The 21,981-nt window shown below is 40.9% G+C and overlaps 1 protein-coding gene across 1 annotated transcript in view; it reads left to right on the top strand.

Annotated features, from left to right (window-relative positions):
• The first annotated feature begins 14,931 nt into the window (after positions 1–14,931).
• The window catches only part of LOC129181556 (LHFPL tetraspan subfamily member 3 protein-like), a 30,766-nt gene continuing 23,716 nt past the window's right edge, over positions 14,932–21,981 (top strand). Inside the window, exon 1 of the mRNA XM_054776904.1 lies at positions 14,932–15,826. Within this exon, the coding sequence (XP_054632879.1) occupies positions 15,400–15,826 (427 nt within the window). The 5' untranslated portion in view covers positions 14,932–15,399. The remainder of the gene's footprint in view (positions 15,827–21,981) is intronic.

Below are 21,981 nucleotides of genomic sequence, written 5' to 3'. Positions count from 1 at the left end.
TTATGTTGTTGGTTTTATTACAGCGACGGTGATATCAGCTGTATGACTATAGTTTTTACAATGATGTGCATTACAGTAATTATCATTGTGATCACTATCATAGTTCATCATTTCATTACTACTATTATGTGTGACTGTTTCAATGCAGTATCATCATTGTGATCACTATCATAGTTCATCATTTCATGACTACTATTATGTGTGACTGTTTCAATGCAGTATTATCATTGTGATCACTGTCATAGTTCATCATTTCATTACTACTATTACGTGTGACTGTTTCAATGCAGTATTATCATTGTGATCACTATCATAGTTCATCATTTCATTACTACTATTATGTGTGACTGTTTCAATGCAGTATTATCATTGTGATCACTATCATAGTTCATCATTTCATTACTACTATTATGTGTGACTGTTTCAATGCAGTATTATCATTGTGATCACTATCATAGTTCATCATTTCATTACTACTATTATGTGTGACTGTTTCAATGCAGTATTATCATTGTGATCACTATCATAGTTCATCATTTCATTACTACTATTATGTGTGACTGTTTCAATGCAGTATTATCATTGTGATCACTATCATAGTTCATCATTTCATGACTACTATTATGTGTGACTGTTTCAATGCAGTATTGTCATCTTGGTTGTTGATATTTTGTCCTTTCCGTCAGGGTCTTTATAGTCATCACAGACATTTGCTGATGTTTGTTTCTGTTGTTTTGTTATTGTTGTCACAATTGTTGTTGCTGCTGTTGTCCTTGTCTTTTTTGCCCCCATCTTATCCCTGCACCCCTGCCCCCTTCCTGTTTTCTCTTCTTCTCTATCCCCTCCTCCAGCTCCGGTCTGGCCGCTCCAAATTTACATCATAACAAAACATCAAAGTCAAATAAATTCTGTATAACAGGGGAAGTGTATGTCACACTTTTCCCTGGCAAAGTAAATCTATTGAGCACAATGGGGGAATTAAGATCAATAATACTATCTGCCTTAATGGCTGGACAGGACAACAGCAAAAAAAAAAAAAAGAATGGTATAATCTTGATCACATGATATTTTCATACGATTCGACTGCGAGGTTGATTGTCGAATCAGACTCCTGATTTGTTAACATTTGTTTAACTTGTCATATTTTTGCTGACTTTTTGTCTGACACAGAGCGTATAGAAAAGAAGCATTCCCATGCATCATGGCCAATTACGGTACACAATTTTTGCTCACTTTTTATCTGACACAGAACTCCCATCTACTGACTTGCAAAATTTTTACCAGTTCATATTGTTGAAAATGACTCATGCTCCATTTTTCATAGGCAATATTAAATATTCAAAAGATCCGTGCCCTTCTTTATTCTGAGGCTGAAAAAAAAAACAAGTCTCAATAATGAATGAGAGAAAGGTTTGTTAAGAAAAGAGAGCCAGCGTGGTGCGACATAAAAGGTGACGGTTATGGACACTGGAGAGGAAAAGAGAGTTACAGGTTAGTAATATTCCAAAATGAAGACCGCAGACATTTATGTAAGCAAGACGAAGGTGGTCCAGCACGGAGAGAAACATTTCCAGCATTATTGTCTTGGTTCATGTGTACGCTACACACTGCAGGCAGCTCAGTGACCTGTTCAAAGTCACGCACAGCAAACCTAACCTGGTCTGTCTCAGTCACAAAGGCAAACATTCATAGCACACGCAACTCATCACCTCAGTGCACTGTTTAAAAAAAAAAACACACACACACATTCATAGCTCAAAAAGGCATTTGTCACTGCTGCTCATCCCCGTTTTAAGGTTCAACATCACCATTGCAAGGGCCAAGGTGGTCATGTTTGGCAAACCAAAATATGGAGACACTCAACATCACGTCTGATGACTGAAGACACCAGGACATCTAATATAAAAGATTTATGCATGAGTATGATTTTATTAAAAAAAAAAGTTGCACATACTGCACGTACACAGCAAAGCTTCTCATGCTTATGGAGGTAACCTAGGCTTCTCTCAGGGTGCCACCTAGTGGGTTGTTAGAAAACGTTTCATGTTGATGTTTAAATGCCAAAACTCAAATGCATCATTACCAGTTATTTTAATGAATGCCTGACAGCAGAATGCTCATTCCCATGCTGTGAGCTTTGTAGTAGGTATATAGAGTAGTTATGGACTCATGGCTTAATTTCTTTTCTAACCCTAATCCCTGGTCAGGGTCACGGGAAATGGAGCCTATCCCAGTTGAATTTGGGCAAGGAGCGGGGTCGCCAGTCAATGCACATGGTATGTCCAGTTCAAAACAACTCATGTGTACTTCTCTTTGGCAGATAAAAACACTGCATTTAACAACTATATAACACCATACGAGTGAGTGTGTGTGTGTGTGTGTGTGTGTGTGTGCCCTCTTTGCATAAATTAAATCTACCAAAAAATATGAGTAACCTGGGTGTACAGATTGTGTGCAGGAAGCACCCTAAATTCACAGAAAGAAATGCACTGTATTTCTCAAATGCACATTTTTATTGGCTGACTGTCACAGCTCAACAGCACTATGACGCACTGCAAATTAGGGCTGCAACTAACAATTATGTCCTTAGTCGATAAATCTGAAGCTTGTTGTTTAAATGAAGTTGGCAAAAATGTCCATCATTGTTTCCCAAAGTCAAAGGTGGGGCCCGTTGCACAAAAGTAGGATTCAGACATCCAGGATAAATAGACTGAGCTGAGCTCACCCAATCCAAAACAACAGTGTCTAAGCTTCATTGGCTGCACAAAGCCCAAGGCAGGACGAGCAGACACGGATTCAGACAAGCCAGGTGAAGGAGCCTCTTACCAAAAGTAAGGTGCACAGTGATCGAAAATGTCTGATCCACACAAAATGTATGGTTACTTTTGGTCTACAGTACAATAGCCTACAGTTGTTTGCGTATACAATAACTTAGATGTGACACTAATTATATGTTTTGTGAATGGTTATATAGATGTATATTTTATTAATAAGGTGATGTTAAGCACTTCGGGGGAAAAAACAACCTTTTCTAAGTCTGCCGTTTCTTGCACATAGATATTCACTCAGCCGCATGGTGGCCTAGTGGTTAGTATGTTGGCCACACAGTCAGGAGATTGGGAAAGATCTGGGTTCCGTTTGGGCTACTCTGTGTGGAGTTTTCATGTTCTCCACGTGAGTGCGTGGGCCGTCTCCGGGTACTTCGGTTTCCTCCCACACACCCACAAAATTATGCATGTTAGGTCAATTAGAGACTCAGAATATGAACGTGAGTGTGAATGACTGTCACTTTTGGCTGGTGACCAGTCCAGGGTGTGGCCCGCCTCTCACGCAAAGTCAGCTGGGATAGGCTCAAGCACACCCCCGTGAGGAAATGCAGCATAGATTTTCACTCAGTGCCTAATACATTAGGAACAATATGCTAGCCTGTTTAATACGTACTTGAATATGCACTATGAAAGAACATTATTATTATTATTATTATTAAACTTATTATTGCGCCTTATTGTTGGAAATTATTCTTGGGGAATGTGACATTGACAAACTATTGTATATCAATGTTTCTTAATAGAATGTAAATAAATTCTGCTGAGAAGGCCTGTTGGAGAAAGACATCACTCATTTATTCCTGTTTTAGCCAACATGGCCTCCACAACCAGCTGAACTAATAACTGTTCATGCCTAACAAACAGGTAGCTTTAACTGTTACTTAAAGAGTTACAAGGACAGCGCAGCCATGTGGTGTAAAAAAATAATACTAATTTTTTAAAAAGCCTGTAAAACGTGAAATATAAAAAGATGAACAAAAGGTGGCCGCAATATAAGGTTGCAGCAGGGGCAAATAAAAAAAATAAATAAAAATTTAACAGCGAAGCCACAAACACAGCAAGTCCAAACAAAATGCAAGGCATAAATTACGAGCAAATAAAGCCAAGTAAGGCAAGGAGCACGACGAGTAACGTGAAGACAGTGCAGCATCAGCATGTGGCAAACAGCAGGCTGGTGAAGGCCTGAAGAACAGAAGGCAGCACCAGGAATGACCAAAACAGGGCACTGCAATGCAGAGGGGAAAGCAAAGAGGTAGCAAAACCAACCAAAGTACCCACTAGGCATGCTGGGTACTCCAGCAGCAACTCCCCCGGACACGACCAGAGATATTGTACGGCGGCGCGTACGTTAGCTTCAAATTTATCTCACCATCAGCACACACTGAAAGCACCAGCCTCAATCAGTCAATAAGTTCATTTTTGCTTGTTAAATAAGGTTTTTCTTTGTTTGCTTCGTTTTACCTGTCCACACACAAAACTATGCTAATTAGACAATGACATGATCTAGTTCCTCCCTGCAAACCACCACCACACTTAAACTGCAGACCTGTAGGAAACACGGACCACCAATGTTTGTTTATTCTCATTAGTATTAATAAAGCTTATTCACATACCCAAGCACACGCATGCTGCACAAGATGTTACAAGGCTCATTAGTGTGACACCGAGCATTATTGCTCTAATGAGGGCATGTAAACATATGAACCAGAGAGACAGCAGCGTAGCAGAACTGGGAAAGCTGAGGCAGACTTTTCATTCATCCCCATCCTTAAAAAAAAGCAATCAACATCGACCAAACTGGTTCATGTCATGGCAGTTTGGCCACGCCAAGATCTGTTGAATTTCGAACAAACAAACGTGTTATTACTTACCTGACTTTGCTCCGTTCAGCAGATTCTACACAAACCACAAGACCATCATCAACCAATACAAGCTCAGTGTGTTGATTTTGCACTCTCTCCAGCTTTCATTTGGCTGTTTTCATCTTTTGTTATAGAAAAAAAAAAGTATTGGCACAAGCTCTGTTTGATCCGCGGTGGTACATGAAACGCACCAGAGGGGGGAAAACAGGGGCATTTTGGAAAAAGCCCGTTTCATTACAATGAAAATACATAATTATGAGGCTTCTTGACATCCTGAGCTTTAGTGTCAGATTTGTGACGATGCATGCAAGGGAGCGTTTGTGTGTTGTTGTGGGAGTCACCGCCACAAAAAAGGAAAATTAAGCACCAAATGGGGAACAAACGGACCGAAAACGCCCCGACTTTCTACAGCCTTTCAGACACCAAGTTGTTCCAAAAACATGCATGTTAGCTTCATTGGAGACTCTAAATTGTCCATAGGTATGAATGTGAATGGTTGTTTATGTGCCCTGTGATTGGCTGGTGACAAGTCCAGGGTGTACCCTGCCTCTCGCCCCAAGTCAGCTGGGATAGGCTCCAGCATACCCGCAACCCTTGTGAGGATAAGCGGAATAGACGATGGATGAAAAAAATACAACTGGACAAACACTTATTTAACTGAGTCACAAAACACTGCAGATGCATTTTGAAATGTTTATTGTCCCACAAGTTCATACTATTCTCAGATATTATCACGTCTGTCTCTGGCAGAGTCTGTGGCTCCAACAAGCACTGTGGTGCACTTTATCCACCTTTTTTTTTCTTTCTGCACTGGTCCCAAGTCATAGAGGTCATATACTGCATCAGACACAACAACGTAACAATGCTTCCACACCTATAGCTGAGTAATGGATCGTTGGCAGAGCTCCAGGCTGTATTTCAGGATGTGCAGTGAAGCCATTGAGCAGAACAAACAAGTGTCTGTAATGACACTTACTATGGCTAAAACCACCGCGTGTTATGGGAAACACATTAACCACACACAGCCTCACAGCAGACATGGCATCTGTAACGCTGAAGTTTAGAGTGGCGTTTAAGAGAAAAGTGCTGCTGCATGTCAGCATTGCTCAGCTAACTTGTGGCACTTCCACTAGCCACAAACAATTATCAACACGTGCACATACACATTTATGAGCCCCAGAAACAAGCAACAAACCACACTTATCTCAACACATGCAGGCCTTCTCTCTTTGGCATTCACTCACCCAAACACACACACACAGTATGCGGACAGGCCTGTCTTTCATCCCTAAAGTCACGGAGGCAAACCTCTCTCATCCTCGACCAACCATTCTTTTGCCGTCCTCCTCAGTCCCAACACAGCCTCTGAAATCTCCAGCCTGGCAAACACTGGCCAGTTGAGCTTTGCAGCTTTGTCCACTTCCCTTTTCTAAAATTAAGCTTGACCAAACGCAATTAATGTCACGCCCAGTTAGTGGGCGTCACGAGGAAACGGCCAAATGCCCAAATGGAAGACACTTTGCTCAACAAAATAAAATGATGCAGATATTAAATGGACAACACTATCCAATTCCACAGCAATGCCCAATGTTGATGATTTTCATTAGCATTGTGTACCAGACTTGGGAACGGCGCAGACACTGTCAGTAGGCCTGTCACGACAACAAATTTTACTGGTTGATAACCGAGCTACAAATTATCGCTGATATTCAATATTATCGGCAACATTTTTTGAGACCATTTCTTCATTCATTTTAGTCATGAGGTGTCAGTCACATTTGAACCACGAGATGGCACTCACGCCTGGTGTACCTGCGTGAGACATCAGCTTAACACACAAGTCGCTTGTTTGTATGTTTTTGCAATGTAGCCAGCGACACTATCTACTCTGTGGGCGTGCACCATTTTGCACTGTTTTGTTTATATTTGCAGACCAAAGGCCTCTGTAAACGTTGACTGTCAGGACGGAGGTGGCGCTGCCCGAGCACCTCCATCGGTAGTTCCATTTGAGAACTGTGTTCACACCGTGTTCATTCTGTTTAAAACCAAAAATATTCCTACACTGTGGCTGTGGTATTCACTTTTGTGCCGTCATTCCTGTTAGCGTATACTGGCTCACAAAGTAAACTGCTGCTAGGATAGTAGCTAATAGTCCCGCCTCCACAAAGAGGCTGAATGAGATATGAGCCCGCTATCTCCGTTCATTCCACTAAACAATCAATTCACACAGACAGATGCAGGGAGAAGCCTCTTGTCATCCAGCAAACTCACGCATACATGCACATGTCAATTTATCGAGGACGTCATAATTGTCGACTGGTTTTTGTTAATCGTTCAATGAATAGAATTATCGATTATCGTGACAGGCTCAGCTGTCAGTGAATGCCAACAAATGTAACGGCAATTTTACTGAACTGATACTAAAATTATAACTATTTTACAGTCGTGCCTCATTTATAGCTGGTAATTGCTTCCAGACCCGACCGAGAAATGAATTTCTGCAATATAGGATTCAGTGTTAATAAATAGAATAGTTTCATAGTTAAAGCAAAGAAAACCTGTTTATCACTCTCTAAATGCGTTTAACATTATTAGAGTGCTGAAGACATGAAATAAGACCGCTACAACCGCCTTTTCACGCCGATAATTGTTTACAACTGATTCTGCACAAGTGTTGCTGATGCTACAGAAACTCTACACAGCCGCTGGCGAGCAAGCTAGCGAGCTTGGTAGCCTCAAATGTATTTCTTCTAAACTTGAGAAAGGGTTTCAAACAAAGTGGGGAAGAAGGACAAACTAAGAAACCACAAACTTACCACTTCCACATGGAACGAGAGGAGAACCTTTCTTCACTCTGCATGCATGGCTGGCTACGTCGAATGCAAGGTATGGTAATGTGATAAGGATGGAATGTCTCACCCATGTAACATTACTGCTGCCTAGTGGCCAGACGACTACATATCGCTTGAATTTCAACATGTTTTGACTAAAAATGGACCATCGTCTCTCAAAAAAACAGCAATTATTAATTCATCTATGTTAGCGACTAGTATTCAGGAGCATAGCACAAAATCCTAGGCCCCCATCCATTATCCTCCTGTTTGTCAAGCAATGCAATTTCAAACTTCTAGACTGCGCCACATTTAATTGGATGCAGGTCGTCCCAGACCGTCTTAATTTAAAGTAATCTGCTTATTGAACTTTGGCAGCAAAATGTATTTGACCTGAAGATTTAGGGCATCGGATTAATAAAAGACAAATGCACACTCAAAATGGCAAGTATAGAAGTGCACTAACTGAGACGGATTTGGAACTTGGGATCCCTCACAGCTTCCACAATTCTGGGAAAAACACGCTGCTAAATCAGCGAGACCAATTAATACATTAAAAGGGGTGTTCTCAAACTTTTCTCCATGAAATATACAATACTGTAAATCTGTCAGTGCGGGTGAGTCAGTTTGGCCTTAGTTTAATGTTAGCCTACACCGCCCTCTGCTGGGCTGATGCAATACATTTTTTTAAAAGAATGACCATACATTGTTGACAAATAAGGTTGTTGATATCCATATTGGTTTTGTTTACCTAATATCTTCGTGAAAAAGCCTATACTTGATACTTGAAAAAGTATCATTACCATACCAAGAGTCAAACGTTCCCAACGTTCATTTCAGTAACCACGAATTATATCTGCACTTTATCAATAGTCAGGTTTACTCAAATGTCAGGTCCGTCAACTTCAATCGCGTCATGCCTTTCGCTTTTTGCTTGTTTGGTGCCAATCAAGAATCAGGTGTGAGAAAAGACCTGTGATAGGTTGATAAGGCAAAATAGGGCGGGGCCAGATAATTGTTGGTTTGTCCTGATTGGGTAATAATCCCCAGGAGAAACTCAGGGTCAGTATGTACTTAAACATGTACACTGATCTGTATAATATGTCTGGATATCTCATTGGCGATGACTTGTGAAGGCAAACGGCCGCCATATTGCCACTCTCAAGAAACACTTCTCGAACAATGACTTATGGAAGAACTAGTGAGTTGTTAAGTCTGTTGTTAGTTTGTTACCCACTCACACTAAATGCAAGGTTAGTCTTCAGGCTAACCTCGCACAACAGGTGTGCTTGAGCTTAGTCATAAGGACTCGGATATGATCATTTTTTAAAATTCTGTCTATCATACCATACCTGAGTCATGACGGCTTTACATAGGAGGCTGTGGGGGATATGGAAACAAACAACCGCAACTAGACTACTAAATAATTTGCGGTTGCTTGCAAATATTAAAAAATACGTTTTTTTCTTTTGTTGTTTTTTTTGTTTAGCCAAATTTCAAATGAACCCCCATATGGAGACAATGTTTATATATTATTACATATTATATTACATATTATTCCTGTGGTTTTTGTTAAAATATATTTCTATATCATTTCTATTTCATAACACAAACAAAAAATCAGAAAAAAATCAGCAAAATGTTAAATGATTTTAAAACGTGTCCAAAGTCACTCTCTTTTATGATTCATATTTTGTACAGACGAGAGCATAGTGAATTGTATGAAAGTAAAAATAAAAAGTAAAGGATCATGACCATGGATTTTAGTGGAAAAAAGGGATGGGATATGCAGTTCAAATGAAAATCTCTTTCTAGAGGAGTAAAACTATCATTGCTATAGGGGAGTGCTGAGCCAGGGTGCAAGGTAGAATTTTGTCCCAAAGGCAATGAGAATTGGAAGGGGAAAAAGTACATTTAATATAGCCAAAAGATAGAGAATAACGTATCAAATGGTTTTTAAGGGACGAAGGTTGCGTTACTTGAAGGAATGGGAGAATCTCCCCGCTTTTTAATTTAAAATATAGATGTTCTGCGAGCCTCCTGATCTGCTCTGTACACTATGTACGCTGTGCCAACGTAGTCGAGATGTGAGTAGTAAGATGGCGTCTCTTTGGCTTCAGACTATGAGCCATCCAGATTTATTAGTACAGATCAGTGAACATGTAGCATTCATAAGATAGAGGGGAAAACATGTTGCTAATCACATTATTGGAGGCTTCCCCCCCTTCCAAAGAATATTAATGCTGTGAGTAATTTTGTGCTGCTGTAAAAGCGATAGTATTTTCTGTATTTTACAACAGCTAATACGTGCTTAATGCAAATGTGTCAAATTCCAGAGGATAATCTGTAAGCAGTTCATTGCCAAGGAGGACCCTTGTGTTGTTTTTCGTAATATATATTAATATTCACTAAAGTCCAAAACAGTTCCACTAAGCCAAATCAAACACTGCTAAGCTCAACCAATAAAATGTCGTGAAATGGTACTATTATATGAGATTACGCGACAAAACATTCAAGTTTTTTTTCAGCCAATTTGGATACATTTCACAAAGTTCCATGGCCGACTGTATTGCAGTTAACTCACATCAGAAAGACTCATAACGGTGTCCATTTTCTTTTTCAGTGGCTCTGGTATAGCTGTATCAAATATTAACTGTTTGCCAGTACCTCTGAGTTGTGGATGTGGCTCATACATATACAACAATCACGCTCATGTATTGTTGATGTGCAAATGTGCATACTTTTCCTGAAGATACAGTATGTGGCTTTTTCCACCAGCGTTCTTTGAAATAAACGTGGGAAATTGCAGATAAAAAGACTCCCAATCCATCTGTGCTTGAACTCTCCCTGTAAATCCGAATGTTAATCCATGGGAGGCAGGCATTACAGCAATCGAGGGAGCAAAATGAGGACAATGCAGCTGACTCGGGCTTTTGGTTTAAAATGTCTGTAATTCCCAATTAAATAGTCGCTTGACACGTGTGTTAAACCCCATAGAAATAAAGATAAAAGTCTTCGCTTCTATCGCAGTTTAATTTAAAATTCCATCGTGCAAAATGCTGAAAATGATGTCTTCTGTAACTGTAGCGTAACTCTGCACTGATTGATTTATAGTACTCACTGCTGAATATGCAATCTAAAAATAGCCTTGTCATGGCAAATGCTACCACACTGGCCCAAATACAAAACGACCCTGAAGATATCAAGACCCGTTTTTGGAAAATATTTTTTAAGACAAAACAAATTACAGCAATCCCTCGTTGATTGTGGTTAATTGGTTCTAGACCCAACCGTGATAAGTGCATTTCCACAAAGCAGGAACCTTATTCATCAACGAAATATAAAAAGAACAAATGGGAGTGAGACAAAAAACATTTTCGTGCACAATTTATTGTGTGCTAAAGTGAAATAGGCTCTTCATTAGCTGATCAAATGATTAGAACCACAGCAAAATTGTGGATTCGATGTCATTTTCAGGTATTCACGCTGTCGTGATCTCTTGCTGGCAAAGGCGAAAAAGCTTTCTCTCTTTGAGCTGCATAAGCAAGGCCTCTCAACATTGATGCCCAGATCGGTCGCAGTGAGACAGTCATTTTAAACTTCTTAAAAGATCCTGAGGTTATGGAACAAAAAAGTCAAGTGGTAAATGTCACCGGCCCTGAGTAGGAGGATCCGATTGCCTGTCCGTCAAGACACAGGACCATCCCCGGCTCAAATGAAGGTTGTTACTGGTGCCAAGTGCAGTCTAGTCGGCATATGGCTCCTCAACGAAGCACTCGCACTTGCCGCACGCAACACACGCACACACTCATAGCACTTTATTTATTTATTTATTTATTTATTTGTATTATTTACTTGTATTAATGTCTCTTCTGTTGTTGTTGCTTAATTTATTGGTATGTATGTTTATGTGTTTATGTTTCTTATGTTCTTATTCTTTCATTTGTTTTCTTTCTTTTCTTGGGAGAATGAACAGAATAAGATTTTCATTGCATGGTATAACTGCTGTTTTACCATGCACATGACAATAAAACTCTCTTGAATCTTGAATCTTGAATCTGTGAGAGAAGTATTTCAGGTTGGCGTGCCGTTGTTTGGAATTTGCAGGAGAGCACCAAACATGGGACATAGAGAGGTGGAAGAAAGTTTTCTTCGTCCTTGACGGTCCTGATGGCTTCCAGCGTTACTGGCATGACAAGGAGATCCCACCTGAGATGTTTTCCACTTGGCACTGTGGATGGGGCGCTATCATGATCCTTCAGTGGGGCTTCAGGTTGTGCAGGGGCGTCAAGTGGCAGCTGGTGATGTGTAGATGTTGGGGGGCGTCCCTCATGACTCAAGGCCCTCGTCTGTGTGGTAATGACTGTCTTTTTCAACAGGATAAGGCTGCACTTCACAATGGCCATCTGACAAAGGGCTTCTTCCAGAGGAATAAGCTTACCCTTTTGGACCATCCTGTGTGTTCCCCTGATCTAAATCCAACTGAGAGCGTTTGGGGATGGATGGCAACAACATTTTTTAGTATCACTTCTATTTCTTCTTTTTGCATTTTGAAGCTCTACTTTGAACCCCCTTAAGATCAAACTTTTGCCATTTTTCATCTGGTCTTAACATTTTGATCAGGTGTGTATAGCAGTGTGAATTTATTGTGTTCTGAAACTAACTAAACACACACGTAGCATTCAGTTCAAGATTGGAGACCAGATGCTGGGGCAAACATGGCCTCAAAAATAGTATTTAATGAGCACCACATAAAAACAGACAGCTATAAACAAAAACAAAAGGAATATCAAAAAGTGGAGCGGGGTGACCAGCCAAGCAGCAGACTTTGTCAGACAGGACTATAAAACGTAGCAAACAAATATTGCAAAATAATGACCCACAGGTACTTCAAGATGAAATGGACCACTTGGAAGGAGCACAGTGTGATCACGAGGAATCAGGTTGAGAAGAATCCCGCAGCACGCATGGAGTTTAAGAAGTGTACTCACTATGATAGATGTAAAATTCATGAACAACTTGTCCAGACCTCACAGCTACTCATCTTTGCTAACTTGCACACTTACTCACGCTTGTTAGAGCTAGCTAAATTAGAAAAAGGAAACCAGGAAACATGCATAAACTGTGCAATTGTTACTTGGTGGAGATGAAATTCTCCACAACTTACTAAAGGCCAAAGGACCACTTTCGAAAATCAATTAAGCCAATCCTACTTCCCCCTTAGGTGTTAGTTCATCTTCAGTTAAGAAAAGGAAAGAAGACTCACACCAGATGAAGTTTAAGACCATTGGCGCCAGTTTCTCCAAAGATAACTTTGTCCTGGATTCTTTGACGAAGCTGTGTGACGTCAGCAGGTGATAGCCGCTGAGTTGTTGACAGTTATCCTAACATAAACAAGACATATCTTTTCCTCAGTCTATCTCAAGGCGTCTGACTTGTTTGTGCTCCCCTATCCAGCTGTGGGTCCCGGCTGGCCTTCACTATGTGTGAGCTCTCACTACTATTACAAGTTAACTTTTGACACACTTAAACAGTTGTTCATCTACCCAGCTAATTATTTAAGAAAGCAGTATTTCTATAAAGTACTTGTAATCACTCACTCAGTTAATCATAAAACAGTTATATTTATACTCTACTTATACAGTATTAAGGCACCCGGTTAATAATTCAATCAATAAACATCAATGCAAACAGTTATTCTGCATTTGAATAAATTTATTAGCCCTGTGGAAAAACAAACAGACTTGCCAGATCAACAGATCAAATCGACTCTCCTTTCCCATTCCTGTCCGAGCTGCATCGTGGACTCCACTGAACGACCTATTTACACAAGTTCCACTGACTCACGGGCACTCGACCAAGACTCGAATTTTGCTCACGGGTGCAACTTGTGCCCTTGACTTCAGTGAGTGACTCATAGGGGCGTGGTGAGCCTATTGTCATGGATTGCTTGTATTTTATGGAAACTACAATTGCATGTGAGCAAAGCCTTTAAAAAGAGAATGCAGTCTCCTATCAAGGGTTTGTCGGAAGAAATGTGTCCAACCCTCACATTTCAGCATTTTTATTTTCATGACAGTGCATCTTCTGAAACTTGTAAATACTTTAGAGTAGTGAGTGCACATGTAACAGCTGCAACAATGCAAGAGTACGCTGGTAAACCTCACTGCCTGGTGCCTTAAAGTGCTCGTGACACCAAAAAAAAGTTTGCAAAAAAACAATAACAAAATGAAAGTGCTCACTTAATAAAAAAAATTGTCATAGATAAATAAACAACTATGAAAAGGAGTGAAATGAAGTGGTTATTTTGACACCCCCCTCCTCCCCAGCCACCATCTTGCCTGTCACACTCTTTCGGCAGTCACTCCAGCCATGGAGGCACAGCACACTGAAGAATTGGTGCTTTTTTTGACATTTCAGACTTTTCCTCAGTAATTTAAGACTTTTTTGAAGTAGAAGAAAATGGAGTGTTTATCACACTGTTTTGTGGTTGATTGTGGCCTACTGTTAAACAAAAATATGCATATTTTAGAAAATTTTGACATATTTTGCCTAAATTAAGCATTGTCAGGCATAAAATGTCTAAATTAACTTAAATACAAGTTACACATATGTAACATTCTACACTGGTGTCAGTAATATTACTGTAATATTCAGTGAGACACACAAGCACCAAACTTGAACGCCAGAACAACAAGCTTTTATTGCAGGTTTGAATGATCCCACAACAGGCACAATCATTCCTTACACGGGCTACTGTTGTGGCCGAAACCCACGCCAATTTTAAACTCAACTCTGAACCCCTGGCAACACTTCCTGTCTGCCCCAACTCAGCTCCCCTAGCACCGGAACGCATTTACAGCAACGCACATGTTCACAAGTCTTATTTACGACTTCTACTATATTGGCTAATATGAGTGTAAAGGTGACTATAGGGGTTCTATTTCATGTCTAGAGGGCTCTAATGTTAAAAAAGGTCATGAGGTTTTCTCTGCTCTAACTACAAAACATTCTATTCATCAGGAAATGCACTTATCACAGTCAGGTCTGGAACCAAATAACCAATTCCATTCATTAATGATACAAGGGATTCCAACCACTCATTCATGACTGCTCATCATTTCAAGAGGTATGTGTTTCTTTTTGTTGTTGTAGTTTGCAGTGCAGTAGTCAATTGTTACTGACTTGATTTAACTTAAAGCATAGTGAAAACGCAACTTCATAACAACAATACATAATAAATAGATATTTTGCTGAACATCTCTGTCTGCCTCAATCAAAAAAAAATGATATATATTTTTTTAAAGTGTCTTGTGTGTCCTTGAACTGCATCCATCAATGTGCGCCGACATTGCAGAGAGGGTAGAGAATCCTTGTTCATAAAGTGTGTTCTTGTGTACACAGACCCACACCGCCCATGCCCCTCCCTCTCTGGCTGCCAGCATCACCCGCTGACCGGCTGGCGATGCTGTCATCAACGTTCGGTTGAACGACCCAGATCGGCCTGTCTGTGTCTCCTTTCTTTTTCTGAACACGGACAATTAGAGCCACTCGCTGTTGTTTTTCTTTCTATCTGCTGCACACCAAGCTTGACGGTGTTTATTGCGTTGGAGAGCTCCAAGGGCACATCTGACGGCCTCGCGCAGGGAGGGAGTGTGCACACACGGCTAGTGTGATCGTGGACTCCTGCAAGTGGCACATCCAGCCTTCATCGAGACCAGGTCCAGCGCCTGTTTCGACGATGCCACCTCATGAGATGATAGCGCCAGACAGATGCCGCTGTGCTGCACTTGCACGGCCGTAGACTCGTCTCCTCCTCTCTCCTTGACAAAACAGCTTTAGCGCCTCTTCGGTTTTTTTAGGTCTGCATTGCATACAATGATCCCTGCCAGTGCCGCATCCATGCTACCGTCTGCAGAAGCTGCCAAACTGTACCAGACCAATTACGTCCGGAACTCCCGCGTCATCGGACTCCTGTGGGCCATCTTCACCATCCTGTTCGGCATCGTGAACGTGACCATCTTCTCGCAGCCCTATTGGATCGGCGATGGCGTGGACACGCCGCAGGCAGGCTACTTCGGCCTGTTTCACTACTGCATCGGGGACGGCGTCTCCAGAGAGCTGGCTTGCCAGGGCAGCTTCACCGAGTTCGCCGCCATCCCCTCCAGAGCCTTCAAGGCAGCCTCCTTCTTCATCGGGATGTCCATGATGCTAGTGGTTACCTGCATCGGCTGCTTCTCGCTCTTCTTCCTCCTCAGCACCTCCACCGTGTACAAGATCTGTGGCTGGATGCAGGCTGCAGCAGGTAGGACTATAATAAACACGCCATTGATTGAGTTGCAGTATTGATTTAGACACTAGGGTAGGGTTATTAATCCTCCAAGCTTCCCATGCATTGTGCATTGCCAAACGTCCCCAGGTTTCAAGGGTACACATGTAGGACGCCCAGAGCCTGATTAAGGTTGACTGCTAGGTGTCATTGTCTGTAGGGAGGGCTTTTTAGCCCATTAGATCAGTAGTTTTTCATCCAATGCCATCTAAGGTCAAACAGAGGGCCACCTCTCCAAAATAATGGAAATAGTCAGTTAAGAAGTTCATCAAACCATAAAGCACTCCACATTTGAAACCGTTCAACTCGTATGGAGATGCTGGGCTTGTACAACAGCATATTGTCAGTAAATAAAAAATATGTTTTTTTATTGCACTTATGAACTGTTTAGTGTCCATTATTTCATTTGATTTGACTAATGTTAGTGATAATTATAAACTAATATACATATGTACAGTATATGCCATGGTATATATTAACACCACACAGATTTGCTATGATCATCTGCTCGAGGCTAGAGGCCTCTTCACATGCTCAGACTCAACAGCCTTGGGACGTCTGGGCATTGTAAGATAGCTTTCAGCCTCTCCCCTCATGTATGCACATACAGTAACGATAATGGATTAGATTTTCAAGGCACCCAAAGCGCCATTATTCATTCACTTCTCATTCACACGCTGCTGGTAGTCTACATCTGTAGTAACAGGTGCTTTGGGGTAGTCTGACGGTAATGTGGCAGCACGAGAGGCAAGGTGGGAGAAGTGCCTTGCCCGGGGACAAAACGGCTGTGATTGGGCGGAGGGAGTGAGCATCAAACCGTCAACCTTCCAGTTTCTGGATGACCTGCTCTACCTCCTGAAGTTAGACATTTTCTCTAGAAACTGTATGTTCAGGGGAAAGATACAGTATAGCAGTCTATCTGTGCAGTGTGGGAGAAAGTTGCCGCATGCACAATGGTGCGTTCAAGGACCACCGAACAAAGTGGGAAGAGTCGCCGCTCGCAACAAGCAACAGAAACATCCAAAAACTTTGGGATTTCTAACTGTATATTATTTTTTAAATAAAACAATGGCCTGCATTGTCAAAATTGATGTACATTTACATACAATTTGATGGTTATTTACAAATAAAGTTTTTAAGTAGACCTCCAATGATGAGACAGACCTGGGTAACCAGTTCGGTGATTTGCAGTGGAACCGTGGTTCGCATCATTAATTCGTTCCAGAAGGTCCGACTGTAACCAAAACAGACTCAAACCGAATAAGAAATTATGTAAATCCAATTAATCCATTCCAGAAATCCCAAACAAGTTTTTATAGTTTTACAATTATAGTTTTATATGCACATAACAATTCAAAATGCATATGAATGCATATCAGTGACGAATGAAAGGGATAAAGGAACATTTAAGGTTTCTTTTGCCTTCACTGGAGATGTGACAGTTCCCAAAGACACAATGTGGCAGTGAGATCAACCACCTTCCTCTTCAACACCACGTCCGTGTTTTGCCATGAGCTATTTCTTGAATTCAGTCTTGTTTCTACGATACTGTGGCATTTAGGGGAGTTGCTACAGGGGTACCCGACATGCCTTGCGGGCCCTTTGGAAATAACAGGTCACGTTAAAGTGAGTAAGAACATACAGTAGTTGTGTTTGATGGCCATCTGTTTGCACTGTGGTGTCAGGCTAGTTGTTGGCTAAGGCTTGCAAACTGAAGGGCACCTTCCTGAAACAAGCTGAAGTGCCCCTGACTCATTCTTCACACTCCTACCGTCAGGCAGACGCTACAGGAGTTTGAAGTCCAGGACCACAAGGCTGGCAAACAGCTTTTACCCTCAGGCCATCAGGCTCCTAAACGAAGCACTCGCACACGCCGCACGCAACACACGCACACACTCATAGCACTTTATTTATTTATTTATTTATTTGTATTATTTACTTGTATTAATGTCTCTTCTGTTGTTGTTGCTTAATTTATTGGTATTTATGTTTATGTGTTTATGTTTCTTATGTTCTTATTCTTTCTTGTGTTTTCCTTCTTTTCTTGGGAGAATGAACAGAATAAGATTTTCATTGCATGGTATAACTGCTGTTTTACCATGCGCATGACAATAAAACTCTCTTGAACTTGAACTGACTCGGCAGAGTTTGGATGCCATCTACTGTACGGAGTTGCAATGACAATTCGCACAGACAGTCCTCACAGTAATCCCTCGCCACTTCACACTGCAAATTTTGCGGCTTCACTATCACGGTTTTTCAAAAATATAATAAATCATCCTAGTTGGTTGTTGAATACCGCCTATTACTAAAAAAAATGCATATTTAAGCAAATTATATGTATTTTTTGCCTCACTTAAGCATTTTCAAGCACAAAAATGGCTTAAAAAAGTAGAACATGCATACTATATAAAGCATTCAGAAGACTGATTCAAAGACATTCAAAGGCAATGTGATTTACAGTAGTTTTCGACACTGGTCAGTAGGTGTCACTATTGTTACTGTAATGTTCGCACCAGACTTGAACAACAGGCACAGTAATTCCTAACACATGCTACTGTGGCGGCCAAAACCCATGCCAAGCTAAAACTCAACTCTGAACCCCCAACGTCACTTCCTGTTCACCTTCCACTCATGGCCCCTACCACCGAAACACATTTACAGCAACACAAACTTGTCTTACTTTTGTCTTAAATGTCTTATTTTCTGTTATTATGTCTACCATATTGACTAATGCGGGTGTAAAAACACTCTCATGTTTCTCATGTTTCTCTTGTTATCTCATGTTTAGAGGGCTCTAATAATGTTAAAACACGCATTTAGACGGTTGTAAACCGGTTCTCGCCGCTCTACTGTAACTATGAAAATATCCCGTTTATAAATAAGGAGTCCTACTTCGCAGAAATTCACTCGTCACGATCGGGTCTGGAGCCAATTAACTGCGATAAATGAGGGATTACTGTAATGTGTTTGTGAGTGAGGGCGAGCAGATACCTGGGAAACACTGGTGGATGTCTTCTAGCCGCAGCTTATCATTGCAACTGTTGTCAACTCATGTCCAATTGGACTGTTAGCGTCTGTGCGTGTTAAAACAGCAGGTGTCTTGCTCGTGACAAACTCAAATGAGGTTGTATTATGTGGAGCGGGTCCAGCTCAGTGTGCTGCGACGGGCTGAATTAATGCAATAAGGCACTTTTAATGAGCAGACCGCTGGGCTTTGTGTGGCTGCAGCAGAGAGATGAAAGAGAAAGCCAAGAGTTGCGAGCCTGACCACGGCAAGCTGCGGAAGCCTAATGAGCCAGCCTGACTGCTTCGCACTGTCGAGCTGCATTACGCTTTAGATGAAGCTTTAACTTGTGATGCCTTCTCTTACCTGTGCGATGGCGGGCAAAGGCACCCTCTGGAATCTCTTATTTGCTGTACAGCACTAGTTGTGTATCGATAGGAACATACTCGAGATCAATCGTATTGAACAAATGTCCGCCCATTACTAGTGTTGTTTTTAAACATAGTAAATGTAAAAGATACAAGCGTTTAAAGATGACATGGTTACGTGTCAACTTTACAATGCAATTGATTGTTCAGTTCCTGTTTTTTCGAAATTAAATAAGCAAGTTTGTCATGGACACCCTCAGGAATAGTTAAAGTACGTACGTTTTGACTGCATCCTGCACAACTGTGTACTGTATGTGACAAATCACACTAAACACACATACTGTAAATACTTTGCGTTAAATTCTCGCAGACCTGTCTCAAATCATAAGAAAAAAAGTAACATAATTTCCGGTGTCCTTTTTTCCGGTCGCTACTTTTTTCTTCAACTTTGAACTCTGCGGTTTATACAGCGGTGCAGCTAATGACATCTCCTTTACTTCAGAGCTACTACTAATTGTTTAAATACTGTGCCGCTCACGAGTCCGTGAGGAAATGGTAGCCCTTTCTTTGGCAGGAGCGAATCACAAGCTATCACTGGACTCACAACAGACTTGTCGAGCCATTGGAAATGGCTCAATATACCGATCTGACACATGGTGTTATCTTACAAGTAACACAAAACTCATCACACAGCAACTTAACACTCAAAAGTCAATCATGTACCAATACAGATTTAAAATAAAAAACAAGTCCTTTAAAGTTTTCCCATAATGCATTGCGTCTGAGCAACACATTCATTGGTGCCTTCCAGGGTGCTGCAATGATGTCAGCCTCCCTCTGGGTTCCTCTGGCCCCCTCTGGTGGGCAGAGGCAACATTGCATTGCCAGCCATCCATCCATCCATCCATCCATCCATTTTCTATGCCGCTTGTACTCCCGTGGCCGAAATGCACAATGGGAAAACTTTCAAATAACTGTTTTTTTTTATTTTAAACTCATATTGGTCCATGTTTGTATAGATAGACATACCCTTTGTGTGTTAAGTTGTTGTGTGATGAGTTTAGTGTTCTTTGCAAGATAACACCGTGAGTCAAACTGTTATACTGGCTAATAACCCCCTGCTCGTTGTGAGTTTTTTCATAGCTCATGATTGGCTCCTGTCAGATAAAGAGCTGCCTGGTCCCCGTGCCCTAATATGAGATTTTATGACGTTGGCATGTGCAGCTTATACACCGGTGCGGCTTATTGACTGGAATTTATGGTAAAAATAATGTGGTAAAAGATACAATTTTAGATAATGGTATCGTTTTTTTACAAAAAAATAAATATATAAGGGGAATATGGTGGTAAAAATTGGTGATTGAGAAAGGTGCATTTTAAAAATAGTTGTGTATTGTATTTTTTCTTGTAATTTAAAAGAAAAAAAAATTTGTTTTTTGTTTTCCTATTGCATTGAAAAAAAGGCAGTAAAATGATTATACGTGGTAGGATTGGACGAAACTGCAAATTTTGGTATCAATCTGATACCAAATACGGGCCTTGTACCAATGATGCCGAAAATGATCCTAGTATTTTTTAACTTTAAATTGTTCAAGATACTTGACTGATTTTGTAATCTCATAATCTTTTGGCAAAAGAAAAACGTAACAATATCAATTATATAATACAACGATTCCCTTTTGTTACATACAATTGTTTGAGCAAAGTTAACTTAATAGTGCACAGTAATCCCTCGTTTATCGTAGTTAATTGGTTCCAGACTCGGCCGTGATAAGTGAATTTCCGCGAAGTCAAATTTGTGGTGTTGTGAATGCTGATTCGTGAATGTGCGGGGATCCACTGTATAACGACAACAATATCAACGAATCAACAATATTAAGAATCCAACAGAAAAAGAGAACACCACCTTATATCTACCTGATTCTGTTACCACCCGTGGTATCAATAGGATCAATGTTTGAATCGATCCACTCGCTTCGAATACCTTGTCATTTTAGCACCGAATAACCAAATCAAAAGATGGTGGTGTTTTGCAGAGTATTGTATATCGGTGGATATTCTTCCTGTCATGCCAACAAAGAGGGGCCGTGCATGACACACTAATAATAGTATATAATATATGTGCACGTTGTGGCTTGTTGTCAGGACATGCGTGGCGATCAACATTCACATCACTCCACTCCACTCAGTCAAGCCTTTGTTTGTTAGAAGCATCCTTACGGGTGTTTTTCCTACAATGTCTAGTCACATTACTGCCTATTTCTTGTGTTTTTTGTGTGGATTCTGACACAAACACCGCAAGGCCTTGCTGAGTTTAGATGCAAAGCAAACATCAAGGTCACACGGTATGCGCCGGCCAATGTATTTCCCACTCATGCAGCACCTTTTTGCAAATGTGAACTGAGATATAGCCCAACAGCATGATTTAATAGTCACACAGTTTCACAGTGCTATTCTCCAGTGAATGGCTTCATGTGAGCTCCATGTCATCTGTACTCTTCGGCTGTGGGGTTGGAGTCTGTGAAGCTCAGGTAAAACTGTTAAATATTTGATTCGAAAGCAGACCACCTGGAAACATCTGAGCTCAGCAAGAATGCGCGGCAAAAAGCAAAGTCGAGTGTGCCTGTGTCCATTTGATGGATATCGAGGATGTTTTTTCTTATTTCGTGTGGCTATTTCTATCCATGCATCAAAGCCCTCCTACCTTATCACCTCTTGTTACTTTCACACAATTTCACCCATCTGTGCATCTCTCT

The sequence above is a fragment of the Dunckerocampus dactyliophorus genome, chromosome 5 (assembly GCF_027744805.1).
Source record: "Dunckerocampus dactyliophorus isolate RoL2022-P2 chromosome 5, RoL_Ddac_1.1, whole genome shotgun sequence".
Lineage (NCBI taxonomy): Eukaryota > Metazoa > Chordata > Actinopteri > Syngnathiformes > Syngnathidae > Dunckerocampus > Dunckerocampus dactyliophorus.
This window is presented reverse-complemented; position numbering and strand designations above follow the sequence as displayed.